At 40.1% G+C, this 24,384-nt stretch overlaps 1 protein-coding gene and 1 long non-coding RNA gene across 2 annotated transcripts; one reads left to right on the top strand and one right to left on the bottom strand.

The window, feature by feature from the left end:
• The first annotated feature begins 7,168 nt into the window (after window positions 1–7,168).
• LOC147602324 (uncharacterized) lies at window positions 7,169–16,562 on the top strand. The gene is made up of 3 exons (XR_015257739.1): window positions 7,169–7,282; window positions 15,839–15,986; window positions 16,326–16,562. It is a non-coding gene; the product is annotated as an uncharacterized LOC147602324 (long non-coding RNA).
• On the bottom strand, window positions 11,403–20,704 carry SLC10A2 (solute carrier family 10 member 2). Its single transcript, XM_010122445.1, has 6 exons — window positions 20,283–20,704; window positions 17,010–17,128; window positions 15,777–15,865; window positions 13,430–13,605; window positions 12,632–12,789; window positions 11,403–11,527 (listed from the first exon to the last, which is right to left on the bottom strand). The coding sequence occupies exons 1-6, from the start codon at window positions 20,702–20,704 to the stop codon at window positions 11,403–11,405; spliced, it is 1,089 nt and encodes a 362-aa protein (XP_010120747.1).
• Between the last annotated feature and the right edge of the window lie 3,680 nt (window positions 20,705–24,384).

The following is a 24,384-nucleotide window of genomic DNA, read 5'->3' as shown; positions in this document are numbered from 1 at the left end:
ATACTCCACCTTGGTATCTCATATCTCTGATGTCAGTTTTCAAGAACAAGATATGCAAAGAAGCAATAACTTTTTCACACATTCTGCAGGAGATTATATTTATGGTCTTCTGTTCTTTTTATTTGAACACGCAGTGCTGACACGTGCTGCTGTGCAGTGAAACTGTCTGATCTCAGGGACTGATTATGTAAAATGAAGCTCTGGAGCACAGCTCTCCTGCTCCCATCATATGCCGTGTTAAACGCTGATATTTTCACATTTCTGTGTAAATACTTCACATGAATTCCGAAGTTTAGCTTCAGGACATAGAGTGATGAATAAGAAGCAAGACAAAAATAATTTAGGCCAGTTAGAAGGAAGGGATAACAAATGCAGTAGGATGGTAATTTTTTTTTCAACTGAAATTTTATGTGACAGGTCTGAGATGACCTGTGAGTTTAAGTCCAAAGTTCCCTGGCTTTTTAAGATTATTGAGTTTGTTTAGTGTAGTGGTATAGGACGGAGCATGAAATTCACCCCACAATGTCTACAGTCAAAACCTCCTGTTGTTCTGAAAAGGAAGTAAGCTTTTATTACAGTGCTTCAGGAGCACTTTTATTACAGTGCTTCATCCAGGCCAATATTTCAAGACATCGATTAAAATCAATATGAACAACAATAAAGGATTTCAGTTGTCTGTGTTAAGATCTAAAATTAGTCTAAAATCTGAACTTGCAAATTCCAACCCTCTGTGCAGAACCTTCTTCCATGCAAAAAGTAAGATCTACCTGCATGTTTTCAGTACCAGAGTTAAGGATGAAAGAGAGAATCAATTTGTTCAGGCTACTACTTAATGCGAGCACAGTAAAATGTTGTTAAAATATTTTATATTTGCTTCAGCTGCTTTCTAAACTTTGTCCTAGGAATACATAGATTATATTTGCAGCAATTACAGTACACTTACAGTACTACTTGATGACAGAAGGACAGTGGAGAACAAAACTATTCAGTTATTTTGACAAGTCAGTTCCTGTGGAAGCTCAGTTTGTGGCATAAAATCAGTGAAACAGTGCATTACATGAAACTGCTTAATGTATATCTTACTTTTTCTGACCCCTCCCCGTGCTGAAAAACTATGTTCTTTTGATTCTTTGCAGTTTAGCGGTTGCCCATTGCTCACTTGTCTATCCAAAGTGCATATCTTTTACTTGAACTCTTGTCTCATATCTCCTGTAATTTATCTGATAAGAAGTCATTTTTATCTTCCAAGTCGTAAAGATGAGACTCCCTGGTAAAAGTGTATGGCACACCCTATTTGATTCAGCCTGAAGTTAAAGACAGAATTTCACATTCTGATGGGAAATCTTGGATCTGTTACTTAGTAAACAGTTTTGATTTCTAAATTTTGAAGGTATATTTTCAGAAATAAAAGGAAGAATACTGAAAAATGGTCCTTCTTTGGCAGTTCTTGATGTTGATAAGAAGGGCACCACAAAACCTTTTCTCCAAAAACTGTTCCTGCTAATTCTAATCCCTCTCATTTCAGAGGTCTTCTTGATTGGATTGCAGTGCTGCAATCGATGTTTCCGTTTCTCTTTGTTGTATAGCCACTCCTGTTTCTGTCTGCTTGGGATCTTGCTCCAGTCGATAGTTAAGGTAGTTGCTCAGCTTTTATCTACCCTTCCATTATCTGTCTTCCTCATTTCTTTTCTTTCCTTATAGTGTCCTTTATGCATATGCCTACTTGTGGATTCACATGTGTATTCCTGGAATAGATAAAACCTTTTTTTTGTTTGTTTGTTTGTTTTAGCTCTCTGCTAGTGATCTAGCCAATCTGCATGCAGTAGGACAGAGGAGCTCTCCTGTGAGAATCCTGCACCTCTCTGTCTGTGTCTAGACTTATCATCTGTTGTTAAGTGTCACGCGATACATAGCATTATCTGCCAAATGCTGACCAAGGGCTGGTGTGTACAATGATGCCTTTCTGGATGCAGGATTTACTTCCTGCAGAAACCAGAGCAAGTGCTGTCCATGATGGGACCAACACATTCTCAGGCACATCTTGGCCTGTGGTAGAGGTACCTTTCACAGCCAGAATGAAGAGTCCTCTGCTATAGAAATACTGCTAAAGGAATGAGAACCAGGCTGTGATTGATGTCCACACTGCTGAACGGGTGGCCTCTGCAGTTACCGATGGGTACCACAGATGATAGAAATAGCAGTATGGTTGAACAGCAACCCTGTGCTCAGACTTCCTTCCTGGCCACCTTGTTGTTTAGCAATGTTTCCTCCTGCGCAGGACAACTTTCACTGGAACACACACTGCTCTGGGATGTGTCTGTGCTGGTCACTCATTGCCTGTGTGACCTTCTCTCTCCATTGCCACTCGAGCTGTGCTCATGGTCACCTTCCCTCTGGCCCAAGAACTTCTCCCTGAGGCAGGCCCAAGAGCAGGGTATGGGGTCTCTTCTGTCTCTTAGGTGTCTTGCAGTCCTGTGATGCTGCACCATTGTTGTCAAAGTGCTCTTCTAAGGGGATAAAACACCTGCCTCCGTATTAAATTCTGTGATTAAAGGAAAAATACACATATTCTTCCAGCTCAGTTCAGTTATTTTGGTGGGGAGCCTGCAAACACTGCTGTAGGGTGCCACTGCTGCCTACACACTGTTCTTTTTTGTGTTCTTGGATCATTTTTATTTCAAACTTCAACTGAAAAGCAGGAATGTAAGCAGTTGTAGTACTTCCAGGGAAAGTCATCATGCTGTTTGGAGGACAGGACTTTTGCTTTTGAGAATGGCCAGTCCCTCAAAGAGGTGAGACGGTGGAAGTCAAGAGCGGAACTACAAGGACAGTTTGGCTCCCAGGCTGTGTGATAAGGATGCTGAGATATGCCAAGCATAAGTGGAATAAAAAGAATTAAGTGGTTGAGCTTTCTTTAGAGAATTGAGAAATGTGATTTAAATCTCCTTAGATAGAGGAGGAACTGGAACTTTGCCACCCACCTGCAGCAAAGGTGAATTGGCTAATATGCACGGAGAGGGAGAGGGGAAAGGAATAGCAAATGGGTCATCATCAACAGCTGCACATTAAAAAAAAAAAAAAGCAGCAGAAACCTCCTGTTCCTCTAGGACTTGACTAGGTTTGCTCAGAACATGACCATTAGACTGAGCCCCCGAAGAGAAGCAGGCGGAGGAGCTCCTTATTTCTAGGGCCTGGCTGGTCTTTGGGGTAAACCTGTTTCTGATCTGAATGATGTTATAAAGGAGGCACTTTTAGAGTCCACATGCATGTGCTACTTGAACTGTCTGAGCAACTCCTAGATAAAACTGTAAGGTGTCTCTGGAGTTCAGGCACCTTTCCTGAATGGTTTAGCATTGGGTACAAAAAACAGTTTTGTGCATTTGCTAAGGTGTTTATGGATCAGACTGAGTAGCCTCACAGCACCAATCCTCCTCCTCCTCCTACCATGTCAAGATGTCCTTTCTTATCATGTAGAAAATGCAGAAGTTACTCTGTATTACCGTACATATTTGAGTCACAGATTTTCGAAAAGTCTGCCTGAAGTCAGCACATCACCTCTGAACCTGATGCTGCAGTTCTCTGCAGTTAAACACAAATAACTCATGCAATAAAATTAGCCTTCATAACAGTAAAAAGTAGAAATTCTCCTTTGAAAACTTAATCCCAGTGATCAGTTTCATTCTTTCTCATAGCCATTAACTTATTTAGCAATAAAAACATACAATGTTCAAAGTGCAGTATGAGTGGTACCAAGATCAAATTGTAAAAGAAAAAAAAGAAGTTACATCAAAGATACAATATTCTTTTGGGATGAATAAGCTCATTTTTTTTTTTCTATAAATGGAGGCTCTGTTCCACAGAAGTAGAAACTCCTCTAACTGAAGTATCTACTTTGTTAAAGCTTAATTTATCATTAACGGCATGAGTCAGAGCTGCCATAGGTCTACAAGGAAACAATAGAGGAAAATTCATGGTCTTTACCCTGAATTCTCTGGTCCCACTAAAGCCAGATGGTTTTGAGTGTTTAAAGAAAAAAGGGGTTTAGGCACGTAACTGTTAGATCTGTATGAGTAAATAAGCCAAGAGGAGGGCACAAGCTTGAGGACTGTCTGGTGACTATCTGCACCCTTCCTGGCACAGCTTCAGCTCTCATGACTTGGCACTCATGAGCGGTGCCTGGCTAGGGCTGATAAGGGGGGCTGTTTCCAGAAGGGAGCCTGAAATGTGTCCCTCCTGCTCATAGGAAAAGAGAGCTGAGCTTTGTGCATGTGAGATGGACAGTGCTGCTTGGTTTTGAGGTCAGAGACTGCTCCCTCACTTATTTTATTTATTAGCAAAAGTGTAGCCTAAACTTGCATCTCTGCTGCCATGTTCGCTTGAGCTTGTGTCTGAGTCCAGCCTATTCTCTTGTCCATACAAGTCTAGGTGGTGGCTTGTGGTCTGGCTCTGGTTTGGAGGGAACCAAGCAGGGAAAACTAAGCACAGAGAGTGGGACTGGCTCATCTTCTTGGTCTGCCCTCACAGGTGGCATGACCACAGCCGGTGCAGTCCGGCTGGCTGGAGAACACGGTCTGAAATGCTGCTATCTGTTCACCACTGCTTGACCCCAGATCCCTTGCCCAGTCATCCCTGCCTCCTCACCACCCACTCATGCAATTGAACCCCTTACACATTTAGTAGCATCACAGCGTTTCTGGGTAGGTGCCTGCAAAGACCTTGAAAGGGATTTGCTGTCTCTGAGTGAACGAGTTGCAATGAGTAGTCTGACCATACTTCAGTGATGCTCCAAGTACCATAACTGGTTTTGGTGTTGTAAACAGTCCAGCTGTTTTATGTTTTCTGTTTTCTAATTGTGGGAGGATTTTATTTTGTGTACCAAATGGTTTTGGTGGAAAAATTCTAAAAAACACAACAGAATGGGTGAAGTGGTACCGAATAGAAAGTAAGTCATCAATGTGATGACTTGTGCCTCTATGAACAGCTACAGTCTTAATAAAATAATTTTCTCTGAATTTTCTCCTGTCCCCCCTGTCACCACGTTGTTCATTTCAGTATGTACTGTTCTGTTTTACCACTCAGATGTTATTTCCCTTTCAATAGGAAAAATATTTGAAACCAGTTTGTGTTTTTCCTTGAGTTTAATGACTACTGAAAATGTCCACACAGACACAAGAACTGTAGAGCTCCAGTTAGCTTGGCAACAACAGAAACAGGTGCTTAAGGAAAGAGTGTGAGAGACATAAGCATGAATTTCTGCAGCTTCCAGCAAACAACTATTAAAGAACTTCCTGAGCCAAGACTTGTACCTGGATCATCATATTAAATTGCCAGCAATGAACTTACGGTGCATGAATTCGTCTTTTTTTTCACCTCTTTCTTAAACTCACTTTTTTTTTGTCATTATGCATGAATTTTATAATTTTTTTTCAGTCGATGATTGGCTATCCCAAACCTGAAATATGTGCTCATCTATGTAAGCTGTATGTTTTGTTCTGTTTCCTCAGTAGGTGTACTGTTATGGAAAACTGGTCCATATCAGCTGTGGGTTATTTTATGAGTTCAGAGTATATTTTTAAAGAAAGAGCTTTATGTGGAAAGAATTTGTGTTCTACCTACAGCAGATTTACTACTGACATTAGAAACACATCACCAGCACAACCTGTAACCCTGACATTTTCATTAATCCCTTGCAGTTAATTCCACTTGTGGGGAATTAATTGTACCATCAAATTATTTAAACAAGGCCTTACCATCTCAGTATGACCTCCTTACATCTATTTTGAATTCAGATGGGGGAAAGTGGCTTTTAAAAACTGTGATGGAATTCCCCAAATGAGTAATATATAAACTCATTGCAGAAGGAGACAGAAGGTCTGCAGTCATACTTAAAAGAATGTATCATATTACCTTAATGATATCTGATCAGCATATCTAATCAGCATATCTGAAGCAATTAAGTTACATCTATAAAATATAAAGCAATGTTAAATTTGTGTGAGATGGAAACACTGGGTGTGTAATTGCTAATATTTTTCATGGTCAGGAATGATTGCAGTGAATGAGAACCTGTGTATAAGCATTGTGTGCTCTAAGGAGACTAAACAACTAAACTAAATTCTGTTTGCCTGGAACAGAAATTATTCCTTTTCTAAAAAATATATAGTAACCTGGGGATACACCACTTAAAGGAACTGATCAACTCCCTGTTGCAGTTAATAACTATTTTCTTGAGTGCTGAGGTTTCTTTCCCTTTTTTTTTTTTTTGAGTTTTAAAGTATTTGCTGTGATTGCAAAAGATTTCAAGACTGATTGGTTATTAGAAAGGCTAAATTCCAGTCCTCATGCAGGACAATCCCCAAATAAATGAAGTCCAAAATACAAAGATCTTTATTTCAACTTCTTATTTCTGAAGTCTCAAGTTTTCTTAAATCAACCCTTATCTGAGGGAGGAGGCTGATTTATGATCTTTCAGGTGTTACTGGCAACACAGTTTTGTATTGATTAGTTTTACATTAAGTCTATTATGAACGATAGAGATATCACTAATACTTTTCTATACACTCTTTATTTACATAGAGATAGTTTGGAATGTCCTCACTGAATTTTATTCTTAGCCCTCTCCAAGTCTCATGCAATCCTGTGGAAAGATGCAAAGCTGAGAGAAATTTACTGAGGAGGCATGCCTTTGGCCAGTTCCAAGAGGCAGCTGGAAGTAACACTTTTTTTTTGTTTGTTTTTCTAAATTGTGAAATATTTGAGTCAGCAATTAAATGAACTTCCTTGCTTTGTAAGAGGTGCTTCATGGGAAGAAAATTACAAGGGTCTTCTTATGGGCTTGCAATTATCTCATACAAAAGTTCTCACTCTTCATCTGACTGTGGAGGGGTTCGTATAGACCAGAGGAAACCCTGCAAATAAGGGTGACTTGCAGAGAAGTCACAAGGATTTAGCTGCCTAAACAGGTGTCTGGTGCCCTTTTAGAGGCTGTAGGGCCATGCTAGATACATACAGGACACGGGACCTGCAGAAGACCTGAGGGTGTCTGAGGGGTGTGATTGCTTGCTCTCCAGAAACATCTGTTTTTTCCTACTGGCAGTACACGGGAGAATGAAGGTCGACGCTGGAAACTTACTTGTAGATGGCTAAATGTAATGGAAAATAAATGGAGATAGTAATGTCATTCCACAGAACTTATCTATTCATGAAAACATATTAGGATTCCTTCAGGGCTTTCAATTATCCATCTTCTGCAATTCCATTTTGAAGGCTGGCAAATACCCTGGTAAGTAACAGTTATTTTTACATTTGATATTTTAAGTTAATTTAGTGGTTAGCTTAACTGAGATGTTAGTGCTTCTGGAGCAGAGAGAATATTCCTTAGGAAACAGAAGCAGAGATTTACTTGTATTGCTCTTCAGTTCTGGCTTGGAAAGTCCAGTCAGGCCTACTTCGTCGCTATTTGGTTGTGGTACTATTACACTATATTTGCTTTAATTCTAGACATGAGCAAGTGATACAGTTAACCTGGGGAGAGCAGGAGCATTCTTGCCAAATATCGAGCAGTGAAGGTCTTTGCCTTGGGAGATAGGGAACACTGATTGTTGTTTTAGATTTGCATCAAGTGTACGGTATGTTAATTGGTTGTATCACAAAAAAAAAAAAAGTTCATTTCTCCTTTCTGAGGTTGACAAAAATAATACTGATTGGCAGAGATTCTAATAGTGTTTTTTGAACATCATGACCTGGTTAGTCCGAAACAAGAAACTTGTTTAACATAAACTGTAAATCAATTTTCTTGTTAATTTTATTCTAATTGTACTCTCTTTTGACTAACACAGCACATTGCATGTCAGAACTAGTTCTTCTACCTGTCTTTTGGTTAGCTGAGAAGTTAGTTTTATGTTTGTAGGAGATTAAAAACACTATACAGACATTTTTGTGCTGGGTTTTCTTCTGGATTTTTTTTTCAATTATAAAGATCTTTCTTCCTAGTTAAAAGAAACATACTGGGTGCTCAGAGACTTTATGCAGAAAAAGAAATGAAGATAAAAACATGTATTTCATTTCAACTTCCTCTGCAGTTCTAGAAGTTCAAAAATCCGGCCATCTAAATCTACCTTATAGAGACAGAAGATGTGGGAGGAGGATTCATCCTGTAATAGGAGTCTGAAACAAAGGGCATGATTAACTCTGCTGTTAATCTCTCTCTCTTCACTGACTAGGGAATACGTCTTGATACCCAGGTTTACGGCTACAGACTTTGCTTTGCCAGGTGTGATTGTCACATCCTTGCAGCCCTTAGACTACAGACCTTGGGATGAGCTAGGCATTAATTTAGTTGCCATTTCAGCTTTTAGGGTTTGTCTGTCCTTAGACATACGTCAGCTTATTTTGCCTGCAACACCCTGAGAACCAGCAGTGTAGCAGAGTTAAGACTCAAGGACTACCCATGCTTTCTAGACATTACATTTTACTACCTAAAAGTAGACTAACTCTGTTAACCTAAAATGTGCTGAGGCATCTGTATGACTTCTTAGCCTGAACTGTTAAATCCATGATTACCAGCAAGTGTAAGAGTTAATTAGATCGAGTATCTGTTAGCCTGAACATCATTGCATGACTCTTTTAAATTGCACATCCTGCAATGTCCCATCCACAGGTTGTTTCAATGGATAAATAATTGCCTAAAAACACATGGTGATTAAGTGATACCACCTTTCTGAAAGGATTTTCATGCTGAAGAATGCGAGAGAAGATGATGCTGAGTAGGTTAAACAAGCTGATCTCAGCAAGACACAGTTTTTCTTCTAACAATACCAAGGCAACCACAACTGCAAGGCTGGAGGCCACCAGCCTTCTTCAACTGAGAATCCCGTATCTCCACATTTATATAGCTGACAGTCAAAGTCACATAGCATCTTTCTGGAGTCCTTTGGGAACAAGACAGAGCTCCCCCAGAAGTTTCTTATGCTGCTGTGAGATAGCCCACCCTAGTTTCACCAGTGATGGACGGATATTGATGCTGCCCAGACTCCTACAGCTGGAGATTTAGTAGCTGTCACATCAACATAATCCTGTTTCTGACAACATTAACAAACCCTGGGGTTTTGTTTTAGGTTTGATGTGCTCTAGAGGCATATGTTGGTTAAAACCTTTGAGCTGGCTTTACTTCATTTGAAGCTTGGGACGTACGACCCTTGCTAGATGTAATTGTAACAGCTGCAGAAACTGCAGCCTCTATATTTCATCTGGGGCCCTAAGTGCACTTATACATTAAAAACTATATATGAAATATGGCATTAGACATCCCATGTTAATTTAATCTTCCTCATTATTAAACATATTCATTTTACACATAATCTGAGGTGTTTTTGTTACATCTCAAAGCCATAAACTTTGTCTGCATGTTAGGTTTCAGTCTCAATTCTTTCCACCTTAAATTACTCCAGTGGGCAAAATTATAAATAGTTTCTGACTTTATTCAGTTCAGTGTTTATACAGTTGCTTTAAATACACACATACACATAGTATAAGCAAGACAAACTATTATTCTTCAATCCATTTTCAAAATCTGCTTAAAATATGCATGGAAGCATTGAAGTTTATCATGGGGAAAGAGTAGCAGCTTGGATCCTAACTAACTTCTGTTGCCCATTTTTTGACAGACGCAGGATAAAGACAATAGCCTTTTTACCACCAATGTTACAAATAGCAGCTTATGCTTTCCTCCATGAACGTGCTTTTTCACATTTACGATTTCCCCATAACAGACTTCACTACATTTTTCTGTTTAATCTTCTTTCTATAAAACATGGCACGCCTCGTTATGTGCTAACTCCTGCTAAGTGTTAAACTTGTCCTTGGAGGTTATGACCACTTCGAACTCTCCCCAAAAGTAAAGCAGCTTCAAGCCTCCCAGAACTCAGGATCATTTCAAGATCCTTTCCCACACATATGGTAGACAGAAATAATTTCTTCTTTGTTTAATACTGGGCACATTTCTGCAGCAGTGGAAAGCTACATGTCTGGAACTTAAATTCCACAATTTCAGTTGTGTCTGTTAAAAACCTGCCACATTAACTCACAACACCTTGGAAGGTCCACTTGAATATGACAAAGAGGTGTATAGTTTCCATGTGTTGATAGTCGGCTCATTCTTGAATTTTTTGGTCATACAAACTCTCACTTATTTCATCTGAAGTTCTTTGGATGTTTTCTTTACATATGAGCTACAGGACTAATGTTACTGAATGTATCTACAAAAAATTGCAGCTGCAAAAAATTTACTGCACTATTTCTCTTAGAATTACACTAATTTTCTACACACACTTAGGACAGCTTTCCATATGTACTCTTGAATGTTCAGAGACAAATAATGTATGTTTACATCCAATTATTTCTGTCTGTGGTTCATATAAATAAAATCTCAAAGTTAGCAACTACATCAGTGTCTACATGTCACAGACATCTGGTAAGTTCAAATTTATTAAGTTAATAAAAAAATGAAAATACATAACTCTACAAGCACTAGTGTCTCATGTTAACAGTGGTGGAAGTAGTCCTGGATGAACCAGGGACAACTTTGTTTCACTTTCAAATGCCTCCCTTTCAGTGCAGAAGTTTATAATTTTTTACGCTTCCAAAATCTCTGCCTCCTCCTTTGTATGCAACTGTCACACTAAAATTGCTCTAGGCTTATGCCCCCAGCTTTTTCTCTCTGTTCATGTTTCCAGCACCTAAAAGACCCAGACTGAAGATGCAAATCTGTCACTTTAGGGAAAAAAAAAAAAAAAAGGAGTTATAAGGTACCTTGCACTTGTTAAAATTATAGCTTTAGAATAAACTGATGCTTCGAGCAATTAGTACAGTGCAATGACCTTAGTCTGCCCAGACTGACCTAAATGAAACTTTATTTCATTACTAGCTTGTTTCAATTTCATGATTGATTCATGTTCAGTGGAAGTCCTCCAGCCTTATCAGATCTTCCACCTCAACTCCTGTTGCTGCTCAAGCACTTTTACAAGATTTCTCTTTGATGTGGGGGCTAAGACTAGCAGGTTGATGTGCAGGCTCGTGAGACGGAGTTGGTAATGCAAATATCTGCTTGTTTTTTCAGTGATAGCCCACCTTTATTCTGCCTTTCTTTAAATAAATTATAACAAAATATAAAATATTTTTAAGGAATTAGCTTAAAAAGCAATTGTGGCAGAAACCAGTTCAAAATCAAAGTAGAGATCTTTCATAAATTAATAATTTTCAAGTCTTACTGGACAGTATCAGTAGAACTTCTCCTTTTGTTAAATATTTCCATAAAGCAATGGCATGTGAAAAAAAAGTTTTAAGTAAACCGTATATCTTATATCTTTTCAACTGGTGGGAACAGTGGCAATTGTCTATTTGGTCTAATTTGACACAAATCCTCCATTAACTTTAGCATGTGATGACACTGATTTTGAATCCTCTGTTTCCTCTGTTTTCTCGACATCTGTCTTTGTTTTGACTCGGTGTCTTCTGTAAAGACGGTAGCCTGGGAATCGATATAGACTTAGTATTAAACAAAGAAATTATAACCATTGTTTGAAAAAGACACTGTAGTAACATGTATCTATGCAACATTTTCCTTCCTTATATTGCTAAAACATTCCAACACCTCCTGACAGTTTCTTTAAAGCTATATTTAATTATCTTATGTCAACAGCACTCATCAAATGGAAAAGTATGTTTAGAAAATAACAAGGAAAATATTTTAAAATCTGCATTTTGTATTTGACTGCTTTGTGTTCCTGTTGTGTGTGGTGACTTTTAAAAGTACTGTCTGTCTCCTGTGGGAAGCCTTTGGGCTTATGGCTGGATCTGCGGGTCTGACCCTTACTTCTACACAAGTCCAGTTCAGCAGGAGCTGGGACAAAGTGGTTCATCTGTCCCCACGCTGTTGCCTGCCAGACAGGTCGGAGTTGGGGCTGTACCTCAGAGTCTGTGTCCCTGGGACAATGCTGTGGTGTTGGGTAAGATGGCTGGTTTGGGAGTGGGAGCTCAATAGTTACAGCTGATTTTAGGGATGAGCAAGAGGGACAAGGTCCTGACCTTCGGTAGTCAGTTGTAGTAGCACCAGTGAAACTCATGAGAGGTGTATGTGGGAGGAAAAAAGGACCTTTACCTCTAATGGAAGGTATTTTCTCACATTAGCTGTGAAGTGAATGCCTATTCTCTCAAGAGCTGATAGGAGAGGGAGTTTGTGCAGGCCTGTGGGAAGGGCCCTGCTGTGCACCTCTATGCCCAGCCACATTGGGGTGGTGGAAGAAGATGCATTTGCCCTTCCTTGGCCAAGGGTAGTAACAATCCAGTGCTCAAAGTATTCTCACGTGCCTGGTTGTAGATGGTGGAATTACCCTCCTTTGTGCTAGAGAACAAGAGGTCTTCCAAATCTTGAACTGAGCCTTGTATGTTCCTAGTTATTTACAGGGCACAGCACAGTGGCAATGCTCAGTATTCATCTAGGTCATTATTTACTTAACTGTTTTCCATTTGTTTACTTTTATCCCTTTTTGTTTTTTTTCCACACTCATGAAAAATGAGACGGATAATAATAATGATAATTATAATGCTATAATAGAAAATATCTATACTTTACCTCCTAAAAGTAGTAGTGCAAACAACAGCTGGAAAATGCTGTAGAGGAGTGGGAAAGTAAACATCAGTTCAAGTTGCTCAGGGGTGAAGGAGAGCTGTACTATAGTTGAACATAGCTGAGAGTTTTGCATGCCTGTTTCCAGAGACACTGTGCGACATCTAAAGGGAATAATACAAAGACAATAGTGAAATAGCAGCCTGTGCATCCTTATGCTTTTTAGTAACCTAGATAAACAAGAAACATACAGTAACTGTGAAAATGGTATCCTTCAGCTCACATAGTCAGCGAAACACCCCATGAGTCATACAGCTGTTACCAACAGAACACACAAAATTTATGACATTTCAGCAAGTGTAAAGGACTGTGCTCCACCTTCTAGCCACATATATTCGGTAACACTATCACCCTATCTTGTAATCATATTCTAAATTGCACACTGGTGCATCTTCATAAGAAATTTTACTGCAGTCCCAACCCACTTATAAGTCAGGTCTGGTTTGTCCACTTCCTTTAAGTGCAGGACATTGGCACATGAGGGAAGACATATGAGACATTGGAGGAAATTGTACAGCCAGAATCTGTAAATAAAAATGTGCACAAGAAAAGTTTTATCTACACATTCTGTCCCAGAAACAGGACTGAGGAATGAGTGAGACTCTAACATAGCTAATCTTTAGGGAGCATTCTCTGCATTAATTAAATAATTTGATTTAATCATTTGACTAATTGATCATTAAATAAAAACTTCTTTTACAGCTGAAATAAGACTACAGGTCTTTGTCACAGAGAAATCTATACCTGTGCCAAGACAGACCGGCTATACGGGCCAGAAAGAATCCTAGAGAGTATCCAGCTGCTGGAAATATGGTGCCAATGATCCATAACTTGGGTGAGATATTCCAGGAGCCTTTGTAGAGTATTCCCCCAACCACAGCAATGAGCACGATGAGGATTGCTCCCATAATGGAACCAATCTGTGAGGGGAAAGAGGAAGAATTGGGTGAATAAGAGACCCTGAAAAAATTTAACAACATCAAACATAGTGTCAAACACGCCTATGAGTGTCCCCAAGTCGCTGAAAAATCTAATTGAACATAAAATCTAAAGTTTACAGTAATGTAATTCACAGCAGGCAGACAGATTAGCTGCCATTTTTCCCAAACAGGAGACGTATGATGTACTTCAATGTGTGACTACAGTTGGAGATCAAGGCACGGCTATAATAGGTATCTATAGCAGATACCTGTAAAACTAGTCTCTTGAAGCCTTGGCTATAATTGTACTTAGAGCTGGAGATCAAAAATAATCTTGCAGGTGTGACATGAGAGAAGAATGGCACACACATTAGAAATTTTTTCCCAGAGTTGTTGGGAAACTGACAGCCTAATAGCTAGCATAATGCACTTTTCCTCCCTGCTTCTTGGGCTGTCATACTTCCGGGCTTAGTGTAGTGTACGCTAACTAGATGCTAGATTGTTAGTGATGCGAAATTATTTGCCAAGGGGAGGAGTAAATCTTCAATGTGGCTGAAAATTTGTGTTTGAAAACTGACTATGAGCATTTCTGCATATACATAGTCACTGAGTTGATCTTATTTCCTGTGGCTGAATGTACTGAGAGCTTCACTGCGACTTGCCAGAGAAAGTGAAAACTCACTCTCTTCTCAATATCCAAGCGAACTGTCTGCCCTTATGGCATACATTGCCAGGGATGTCACCAGCAGACTTCTGGGGCTAAGCTTAGGAGAATTCATTTCTCAGCTAAAACATATATTCCTATTGAACTGACTTAATCAGTCTTTGGCTGAAGTCTTTTTAAGAGCACTGAGTGAACAAGTACTTTTGTTTGACTAAGCCATTAACCACAGGCACCTAGGAAGAAGAAACATGGTCTGGCCATGAAAAGCTCTTCTATTTCACCTGGCACACTGTCTTTGTACTCTTATCTTGGTTTCTTACTATGTGGACCTTAATCTGACAGCTATGGCTCAATCTTCACTTGATGCCTCATTGTCCAACATAAAGAGAACTGTCAACGGACTTTACTGTGGGTTGCTCACCCTACTTGGAAAGAAAGAGGATGAAACGATGTTTTACTGACAGAGCAAGCAGAGTGCCTTTTCATGTGAGGGGCATGTGAGTCCAAGTCCATGCTTTTCCCTTAACTGATTAAACGGGAATAGTACAGCTTTGAAACTAGCACCCAATAGTATCCAAGTTCATAAGTAATCTGAGAATGGATTTAAAAATACAACACCGTAAACTAATAGTTCAATAAAATGAACTGGACTTAAAAGGACTTTATTTGTGTTCTATACTACCTGAGTAGAGAAATGATAACAAAAGTATAGGTAGAATAACTACTTGCTGGATTAGAGATTAGTTTTGTTTAGGAAAACTAGAAATGTAGAAAACATATAACTAAGAGTGGGTAACAAAGGCCAAGGGTACTCACCACATCTGACAATCACTTTAAACTTAAACATAATATTCAGAATTATAAATTTGCTGTTAACACTAAGTGCAGCTAAGTAGTAGTAGTAGTAGTTATTATTGTTATTTTTTTTTTGTGAGAGTAGTTCTTGCCAAAAAGACATATTTTTTATGCATCTGAAACTATCTTGCAAAGATAGTTGAATTTTGTGAATAGTATTGTTAGATCTTTTTAAATGGAGCATTTTCAAAATTTTTTAAATAAAAATTGACTTCACACTCAAAATTGCCCCCAAAATCAATACGCTGGTTTAAAAGTAGAAACGTTGGTTTTTTTTTTATCCAGAAAGTTTTCTTTTTTTTTTTTTTTTATTATTTTGCAGAGAAAAACTGCTTCCAGTTGACCTGAAACACTTTCCTTCCTATTTCAGTTTACATTATAAACTGAACTCAATTACTAACATAATTGCAGCCAAAGACAAAAGTAGGCTCTTTGGATAATGATGGTTTCTAATAATGTATGCAACTCATGCATGTTTGTGCATGGGGAAAGTAATACATTTCCACAGCATCTCATTTGTTTTCTGCTGAAAACTTCCCAGCTCTTATGAAGTCAGTTACTAACTCTATGAATAGCAATGTACTGCTTCAGTGGTGCCTCTGATTCCATAATTTGTCTATAATTACTAATGCTTCAGCCTTATATATCCTACCTTAAGTATGATTTTTGCTTTACTAGGCCATTTGTGGTTAACGTATATTCCAAACGAAACAGGAATTACAAGAGCTACCAGTGAAATTCCTGTAAAAAAGGAAAAAGAAGAGAAGTTAAGCCCAGGTATCATGCAGAAGTTCACGACAGGACGGCAGACACCGTGCAGAGCAGCTGGGGGTACGGAGCAAGCCTTCAGAGGATGTTTCTGGTACGCACACCCCAGAGCATGCACGGGTGCTCTACCCGCACCTGCCCATTTGCTTTTCTATAGAGTCTGTTATCTTTGGCAGCCTGTTGAAGTAATTGCCATTCTGCTGAGCTACATGCTCATTCACCTGCATCAGAAAGGCAGACAGAAATTTGAGTGTGCTAATCATCACTATCCTGTGATGTGAGTAGCTATACTAAATGTTCATTTTGTCTGCAGGTGTTTCGCTACTGTACCATATCAGCAACCAGTTTACAGCTTCTTTTGTTTTGGCCTCCCCCCTCCACTATTTATTTTGAAAGTACAAGCAACGTATGTGACTTTTTTTTTTTTCCCCAGGACAATGAGAAAGGAAATTGAAGAATATGAACATGACTCCACTGGCTCTTAAGGTTCGCACAACACGGAACCGCGCCTGATAAGCACCAGGGCCGCAGCTCTGCAAAGCTTTGTATTTCCAAATACTTTGACTATTCTTTCTTTGTCGCTGGATGAGATTTTTGACAGGAAGTCAAATGAAACGACTCCTGGTGGTGTAGATTGCAGCTTTTCAAAGAGACTCAGCAGTTTTAATCACTTGCTTAATTATCCACATGTGCTTAAGCACTTTGCCAGATTATGGCCTCAGCACTTAGCACTTTGCAGGATTGTGCCTTAAAGCTGTGACAAACACATTCATCCCGGGGAAGCAGCTATTCCTGTACAAATTATTCTATATTCTTATCCTGGTACCACACAGGTCTCTGAACCATTTAGAAAGAAAAACATGCACAACTTTGTGACAAATATCTGTACAACACTTATAATGATTTCAAGTCTTTGTTCTGCAGAGCTGCAGATGCCATGAAGTGATTTAGATACCTAATTCCCATGGAAGTTACTGGAAAGTAGCAGGAAGAATATCTTTAAAAAACTAGGGTCATTTCTTCGTGATTCTGCAGGATGGTGGTATAAAACTGGTTGTTACCAGAGGAAGGATAAAGAAGAGAGTCAGATGTGAAACTGCTGATTCACTGGACTCACCAATGCTGTCGTAAGGCAGTACAATTGCGCTAGAATCGGTCCACATCTTGGTGTAAATAAAGAGGCAAAGTGGCATCATGCCCATTGCAAGCAGTGTGGAGCAAGTTGTCATGCTGACGCTGCAAAGAAATTGGTTAAAGTGACAGTTCATCTCATGCTAGCCTATAGTCTTTCTCATTTTCTTATTATGACTCAACAGCTTATGAAAGGTTGGGCAAGAAATGCTGCTGGCTACAGCCAATTTATCCTGCATACCAGGTTAGAAAAGAAGCTAAATGGAAGGAATGGCTTCTGCTGAAAAGAAAGGAACATAAAACTTCAATGTGTTCTGCAGCCACAGAACAATAACTTTCAGTGCAAATGAGGCAGTCAGATAGGCAACCAACGGGAAGGTCTATCGGCAAGTCTGTCTGCATGCTGTCTGTCCCGTTGGCCTCTGAGAGTGTGGCAAACTGGACAGGGTCAGATGGCCATCAAATGGAGCTTTCCATTACACCAACAGTTCTAGAATGTTAATATTTCACTCCAAAGTCAACAGCATAGAACAAAAATATTTCACTGTCTAGGATGTGTGATGTAATAAAATTAGCTTTTCTGGCTTGTTTTGCTCTAGGTGAAAGAGCAGGTGCTGAGAATTACTCAGTGAAGCTGAGCATAAGTATTGTTGCTTCCTCAGTTTGTGCAAAGACATTTCTGTTTTAAAACATAAAGTCTTGAAACCATCAGGCCTGATACACCTTGTACTAAATGATGCATTCTGCTACAGGAATGAAGAAGGAAGAAAAGACAAGACAGCTAAAATAAAGAGGAAATTCTCAGAATCTGAGTAGAACAGATTAAATTATGCCAACAAATCACATTCCTCTGACGTAAAAATAATGAGAGAGGTTTCTAGTTACAGGACTGTGGAAACTTCCTTATGAGCCTCACTTCCAATATCTCTTTTGTGTTGCTTGCTCTCGGAAAAGGGACTACTGAATCTGTCCCACAAACTAGGCAGATCCAGAGAAATCTAGAAAAACTGATCCAGAAACCACAGGAATATCTGCATTAATTTTGGTTCCTGTCACTGTGCTTCAGAGTCATTGAATAGAACTTTGTAGGAGCCTCTGGTAAAAGAGTTCCTACATAGAGAGAAAAAAAAGAGCTTTGGGCTACAATTAAGGTCAGGAGAAGCTCCAGATGGATAAAAGAACTTTCTTTTTTTTCCTACCTCCATATTTCCTGCATCTCCTTACTGTCCCTGTGTCTACTAAATCCCGCTCCAAAGTCTGCCTGTTCTCTAACCGTGTGCTTGCAGAAGCTCCCCAGGGAGCTGTGGAGGAGAGGAGATGGTGTTTCAGAAGCAGTTGTTCTTGTGAAATATCAAGAGATGTCAAAACCAGGTGTCACTATGGGAAGCTTTAGAGGAGACATTCTGGATCTGAGATATTAAGAAAGGTATAAAACCTCATACTTCACCTCGCTGTGATTGTATGAGCAGTAGAAAATTAATTCCTGCTCTAACTTGTAGTCGATTTGCACCAGGACATTTTGAAGCAGGACTGTAGACAATGGTGATGGGTTGTTATGTATAAACATAAGATATTATCAGTGAAAAACAAAACCGTTGTCTGATATAATGGGTGGGCTGGCTTTCTATAATGCCATCCTAGCTCCAGAAAACAGCCATGTTACTGCAATTCTTCTACCAATAACTGGAGATGCTCGCACTGGTGTACATCCCATATCCTCTGGTCCCTGCATTACTGTCACAAAGCTACTGACCAAAAGCCTTTGACTTCTTAAGGTAAAGGTGTTGAAGAATAACCTTTTGTAGGTATTTTCAATTTACTTTGCCCTCTGCTAGTGTCTTGGGATATAAACCCTACTCATATTTATAGCATTATCAATTTGGATTTTTACCACAGATTTCAGTGGCCTGATCTGAACATATGGAGCTGAGAAAGTACAGTTTAGAACACTGTATTCTTCCAAGGAAATATACGGACAGAATTTCAGAGTTGTGCTGGATATCTTTCCATCTGTGGTTTCTTAGACCTTTATTTATTGAAACAAAGTGTCTTACAGTTTCTAATATCATAGGTCTTTCCTCCATAGTGAGGAAGTTGGCGGTTAGCAGAGCTGACTTCATACATATTTTTAAATCAGGTATTACATTAACACCTGTATGTGACAGAAAAGTTCACCATTTTCAAAGGATGGAAAAAATGTCTTATTAAACCTAGAAATATTAACCTTTTTAGTCTATTCACCCTAGCTCCACATCTTTCTTACTTCTATTATTTTTTCCATTTCTAGTTCAGACTGACATATGATAAATCAGATGAATGCTCCAATTTATGTTACTCTCTGGGAAACAGAAATGATCCTGGTTATTTTAGAGCAAAGTAATCAAGATACAAAAATAAAAAGATAGCTCATTTTTAAAGACTGTTAGAGTTAATGAATCCCCCATGGAATTTGCATCAAGAGTAGGGTTCACTTCTGCATGTTTGATGTCCTAGACCATGCCAGGTGCCTTACATATCTGTTTCTGAGTTCAGAGCACTCTGTCACTGAGACTGTCACACTTAGCCACGAAGGAGTTTTTTCTTTGTGTCCTGTATGCAGGGCTGCCTTAGCCAGTGGCTTCTAGCCTGCAAAATTTTCCTTCATTTTGAAGACTTTGCAGAAGGTGCCAGGAGTAGATAGAATTACAAGTGATTTTCATTTGTATTAGTTCCCAAAGAGAAAATCTATGCCTGTCTGTTCATTGTACAGAACACAAAACGAGGGAGAATATTTTCCCATTGGTGGTCTTTATCAAGAAACATTACTTGAAGAACTATTACATAGCCACTATTTTGTACACAGGATTCAGGTCCTAAAATCTGTTTTCTTGTGTTGTTCTTTTTTTTTTTTTTTTTTTTTTTTACTACCTAAGATCTTAAACCACAGAAGTAATTCAAATTTGGACAAAGATTTCATCCCTAGTATTTTAGAGGTCTTCATCAATGCTATTTTCTGTAGCATCTGAAAATTTTAAATAAAGACCTTTTCTAATATACACAATTCTGTTGTGCTGTCTTCGTCATGAATTCTCAATGAACCTAGGATATTTGCCATTCTGTTTATATTTAGTACTATTACGGTAACTATACATCTTTACAAGAAAGAAGCTCCACCATGCATGGATCAGGAAGCTAAGAAAAAGAACCCAACAGTCCCTTTCAATACAAAATTCACACTGCAAAAAGCCACATGAACTCTTTAGAGAATGGCTGCTCTTACCTTAGGTCCATGTCTCCATCCACCCAGTAGGCAAGGACATTGGAGGCTGTTCCCCCTGGACAGCATCCCATGATCAGCACCACGACAGCTTGAATAGGAAGCACGTTAAAGATCAGGGACAGCAAGAAGGCTGTGAGAGGCATAATTCCAAACTGGCAAAGGAAACCCACAAAAATACCCCAGGGTCTTTTTATGTGACCCCAGAATTTCTTAAGTTCCACATTGCAACCCATGGAGAACATCACCAAAGCCAGCATGATTGTTAGAACAGTACTTAAAACTACGCTCAAAGTTTCATTAAAATTATCTTCTGGTAACACACAAGATGTGCCACTGCAAATAGTAGCATTTGCTGGACAAACTGTGGAGTTTTCTGCAAAAGACCCAGCGTTAAATTGCTGGGAAAGAAGGTACGTCTGCATTTTGGAATACAGAACTGCTCAGTACATCCGAGGCAAACTTTCAAGTGTGTGTAAACGGTTGTTTGTCAGTGACTCCTTTTAAATGATCCAGGAAGCAATAAAGTGCAATAAATACTTGAACACTGTTACTATTCTTGAAGGGTTTGGCACAGTGCTGATTCATATAGTTATAAAAGTTGCACTTGCTCGATATGGTGACAATTAATCATTTATTTCTATGATAATGAGGAATCCCGCATCAAGAGAATAGCTGTGTTAATATTTAAGAGTATAAAGGAGGCTGGTGGTATAGCTGAGCACACAGAATGAGAGTCACAGGAGGAGGAGAAAGCTTAGACTTCATTCTTTGAACTTCTGGCATGCCTTCGGGAGAGCCGCTGATGTGTGCACTGTCACTGGCATTACAGGGGTCTATGGGGCCAAACGGAGTGACCGAGACACAAGAAACCACGAGTACAGGTCCTGAGCTGGGATTTGAAGTTGCAGGTCTTGCTAAGCGGTGTGGCATTCATCAGGACACAGGGGCTCATTTGAATGAGCCTCATTTGGTTATATTTCTAGTATGACAGAAGTTATGACTGGCATACAGTGATAACTCTACCACAGGACTGCATGCACATTTGTGTCACATTTGTCCCCTAAATGCATCTTTCAGGTAATCTTTCTGATTCCTTCTCAGCTTCCACATAGTCCTGAAAATGGCGAAGATCCCTAGTTACAAATTCTCCCACGATGCAGTCTGGTAAAACGTCACCTGTACTTCATGCACTTTTGGCTTTAGCACATGGAGAACCGCCACCACCCTGACACCTCCACATCCCTCCAGCCTGGGCACCCGATGACTGCCTGGTGACTGCTTTTCCGTGCTCGTGTCTCACATTGCTCCCAGCCACATCCACCTCCACACTGAGCTCATCAGCCACAGAAAGGAGGGAGTGGGACAAGGAGCTGTGGGATGTTGCTATATTCGGGCAGGATGGAGATTTTACAGTTTTCCTGCCGCCTTCTGCCAGGCACAGCTGGTGCAGTCACGCTTCACTCCAGCTTGGGCTGGAAAAGTGGGTGGCTAGAGGAGTGTGATGAGGGTGGAGGAGGAAGGAGATGCATTTGCTGAGCCAAGCGTGGGGAGCAGGGAGAAAGGCAGTGGGGTACCTTGGAGCCATGGTACCCAACTGAAGCGAACTGCTTCAGCACGGCAATACGTTCAGCATCCACACCGAGGGTGAGGGTGCAGATCACCTTTTTCACCTGTGTGGCATGAAGGTTGGGAGACAGATTTCTTGTGCCTGGCTTTGGTGTGTCTCCTTGTTCTCTGTCATCCTCATGGCTCACAAGGGATGAGAAGCTGAGCCAAGGCAGCTTCCCTGGGACTTTTCTGGGGTGTGACAGCTCTAGGATGAGCTCTGGTCATGCTTACGGCATAGCTAATGTCTTGTTTGTACATGGGGCCAGAGGAGTTTTGTGGAGTCCTCAAGGTATTTGCCTTCTGCTGCATGTCCCTGCTCTCCCTCCCCTGCCTCGATCCATGTCCTTCTCTGATGTATGCTTTCCTGTGGAAAAACATTGTATATCAGTCAGCACCGCAACATCTTTACTGTGCTTGTCACCCTACTAGATGGATGCTGTGTGAATATTCAGGCACAAAATATCACAATAACTTCATGCCACTGGTATTCTGTAAGAGCAAAGAAAGGCACAAGAGTAGCCAGATGAGTTCTTCACACCAAAACAATAGTAGCAACAGCAACAACAACAAAACACTAGAAAGTTAGTGTAATTTCAACTCTACAGCATATGTGAATCTCAGTCTCAAATTTTCAAAAGCCTGCCAAAGTCATTGAATCTTTTGGCTGGTCAAAGGTTTACCCCTCAAGTTTTCTCCAAAATTGTGAATATTTTTGAGGGAAGAAATTTGATGCTTCTTTATCTCTACCCAAGCTGTGGGGCAGAATTAGCTTCAAGTGTAGATCTTAGACTAAAATAAAGTCTGAAATGTACAGTGCAGTTGATGGCCACCAAACATCTTTCATTTTCCATACAGGAATATTTTTTTTTTACTAGGGTAACATGCTAAGCCATAATTATCTTCAGCAAGCAAGACTTCTACTGAAAGCCTTAGCATTTTGTGCACAGCCTCAGTGTGAAAATGATAGGTGATGCCATCTTTTTTTTTTATCTTTTAACAGTGAACCGTCGAGGGGGAGCTGACTGCATTAGAAAGGATTTCCCAGCATGCTCAGACAGCACCTGTTTCTTTACAAGGGGGTCAGCTAAATGGCTGCATCTCCTAAGTCACTGTTGGGTGCCTGATGGGATAATGTCAGAGTAGCTTTATCCTCCCAGGCAGCTGGCACCTCCTGCCCTGTGATTAGTGTCACGTCTGTGTGGCTATGATATGTCTAATAGAACAACAAGCAAGGTAATAAGGAGTAGATGAAAGGAAGAGAAGGCTGCAAGACCGCTATTTGGCAGAAAACTTATTCTCCTTATTAGACTTTCAACCAGAATCCTTTAGGAGCTTTTATTTTTCCACCCAAGTCTTTTAAAGGGCCAGCTACTTTTTAAAAGCACGCCTGTATTAACATTATCTATAAAACCTGCATCAGAGTCTGGATTTGTACTTGAACTTGCTTCTTACTGAAACAAAAATTTTTATCTGGAGTGCCTTGAAATCTGCAACAAGTCTTGGAGCCAGGGGTGACCTTCCTAGGTCTGTAAATGTCTATGATACTGTGGGAACCCAGAGTGGGTGGTCTGGGAGAGGAGGTGGGGGATCTCTGACTCACAGCAGCCATTTCACAGGCAGAGCCTTCGCTTTCGCCTCCCCCTGCCAAGCATGTGTCTGAGCTGTGAAGGAGTGCTCGACGCCATCCCCCAGAAACAGCACAGAGGAGGTGTCCCTGCTGTTGGTCTCCAGCCTCTCATTTTGGAGTTTTACTTCTGGAAATGGAGTGGAGGAGGAGACCTTCCTGCTCAGGCTTTGCGCTCAACAGAGGACAGATGGGACATCACCCACTCCTCTGCATGGCCTTGTGGGTCAGCAGGTTGTCGAAGCTTGATCTGTACTTGCTGCTAGATTCACCTTTGTTTTTTCTCCTCTGCTGTAAAGGGAAGTAAGGGATGGTTCCAAGTCATCAGCTAGCTGTACAAAATCCTAGATCACAAAAAATCCTTTCTGGAAACAGAACTGTACTTTTCTGAATTCAGCTTATTATTAGGCTGAAAATGCCACAATTTAGTACAGATGCTAATATATATTTCAGGAAATCCTCATGTGTTGTTAGGGAACTAAAACCATATCCAAGACACTGAAATATTTACAGGCACAGTTAAAACCAGTATGCTGCAGGAGGTACAGTATTATCAAGTAGGCAAGTGGCTCTCTGAGGAGTGCTGGATTTCAAACATTCCTCTACTCTGCTTTACTTTTCACAGTGTGCTTCTGGGATTTAATCCACATGCAGGCTAGTGGAAGAAAATAGATCAACAACCCCCCTTATGACTGCTCCCTGTAAGTTTCCCTGACATCCTCAGGGAAAGCAGCATTTCAGAGACGGTTGTCAGAAGTACTGAGCTGTACAACTTCTGTTTTATTGCCTGTTTTCCACCTGGGTTATGGTGCTTAACTGGTGAGATGGACTATGTACTGCTCTGTGAACTGAACTGGCATCTTTTGCCTA

The sequence above is a fragment of the Chlamydotis macqueenii genome, chromosome 1, assembly GCF_036417535.1.
Source record: "Chlamydotis macqueenii isolate bChlMac1 chromosome 1, bChlMac1.mat, whole genome shotgun sequence".
Taxonomy (NCBI): Eukaryota; Metazoa; Chordata; class Aves; order Otidiformes; family Otididae; genus Chlamydotis; species Chlamydotis macqueenii.
Note: the sequence above shows the minus strand (reverse complement) of the source record. Positions and strands in the feature narration are given on the sequence as shown.

Excerpts from the sequence above, each read along its gene's own strand:
- SLC10A2 (XM_010122445.1), bottom strand. The coding sequence starts at position 20,704 with ATGCAGACGTACCTTCTTTCCCAGCAATTTAACGCTGGGTCTTTTGCA. Across the intron at positions 13,606-15,776 it reads AAGCAAAAATCATACTTAAG|ATTGGTTCCATTATGGGAGC; the intron begins GTAGGATATATA and ends TTCCCCTCACAG. Across the intron at positions 11,528-12,631 it reads TGCACTACTACTTTTAGGAG|GCTACCGTCTTTACAGAAGA; the intron begins GTAAAGTATAGA and ends ATCGATTCCCAG.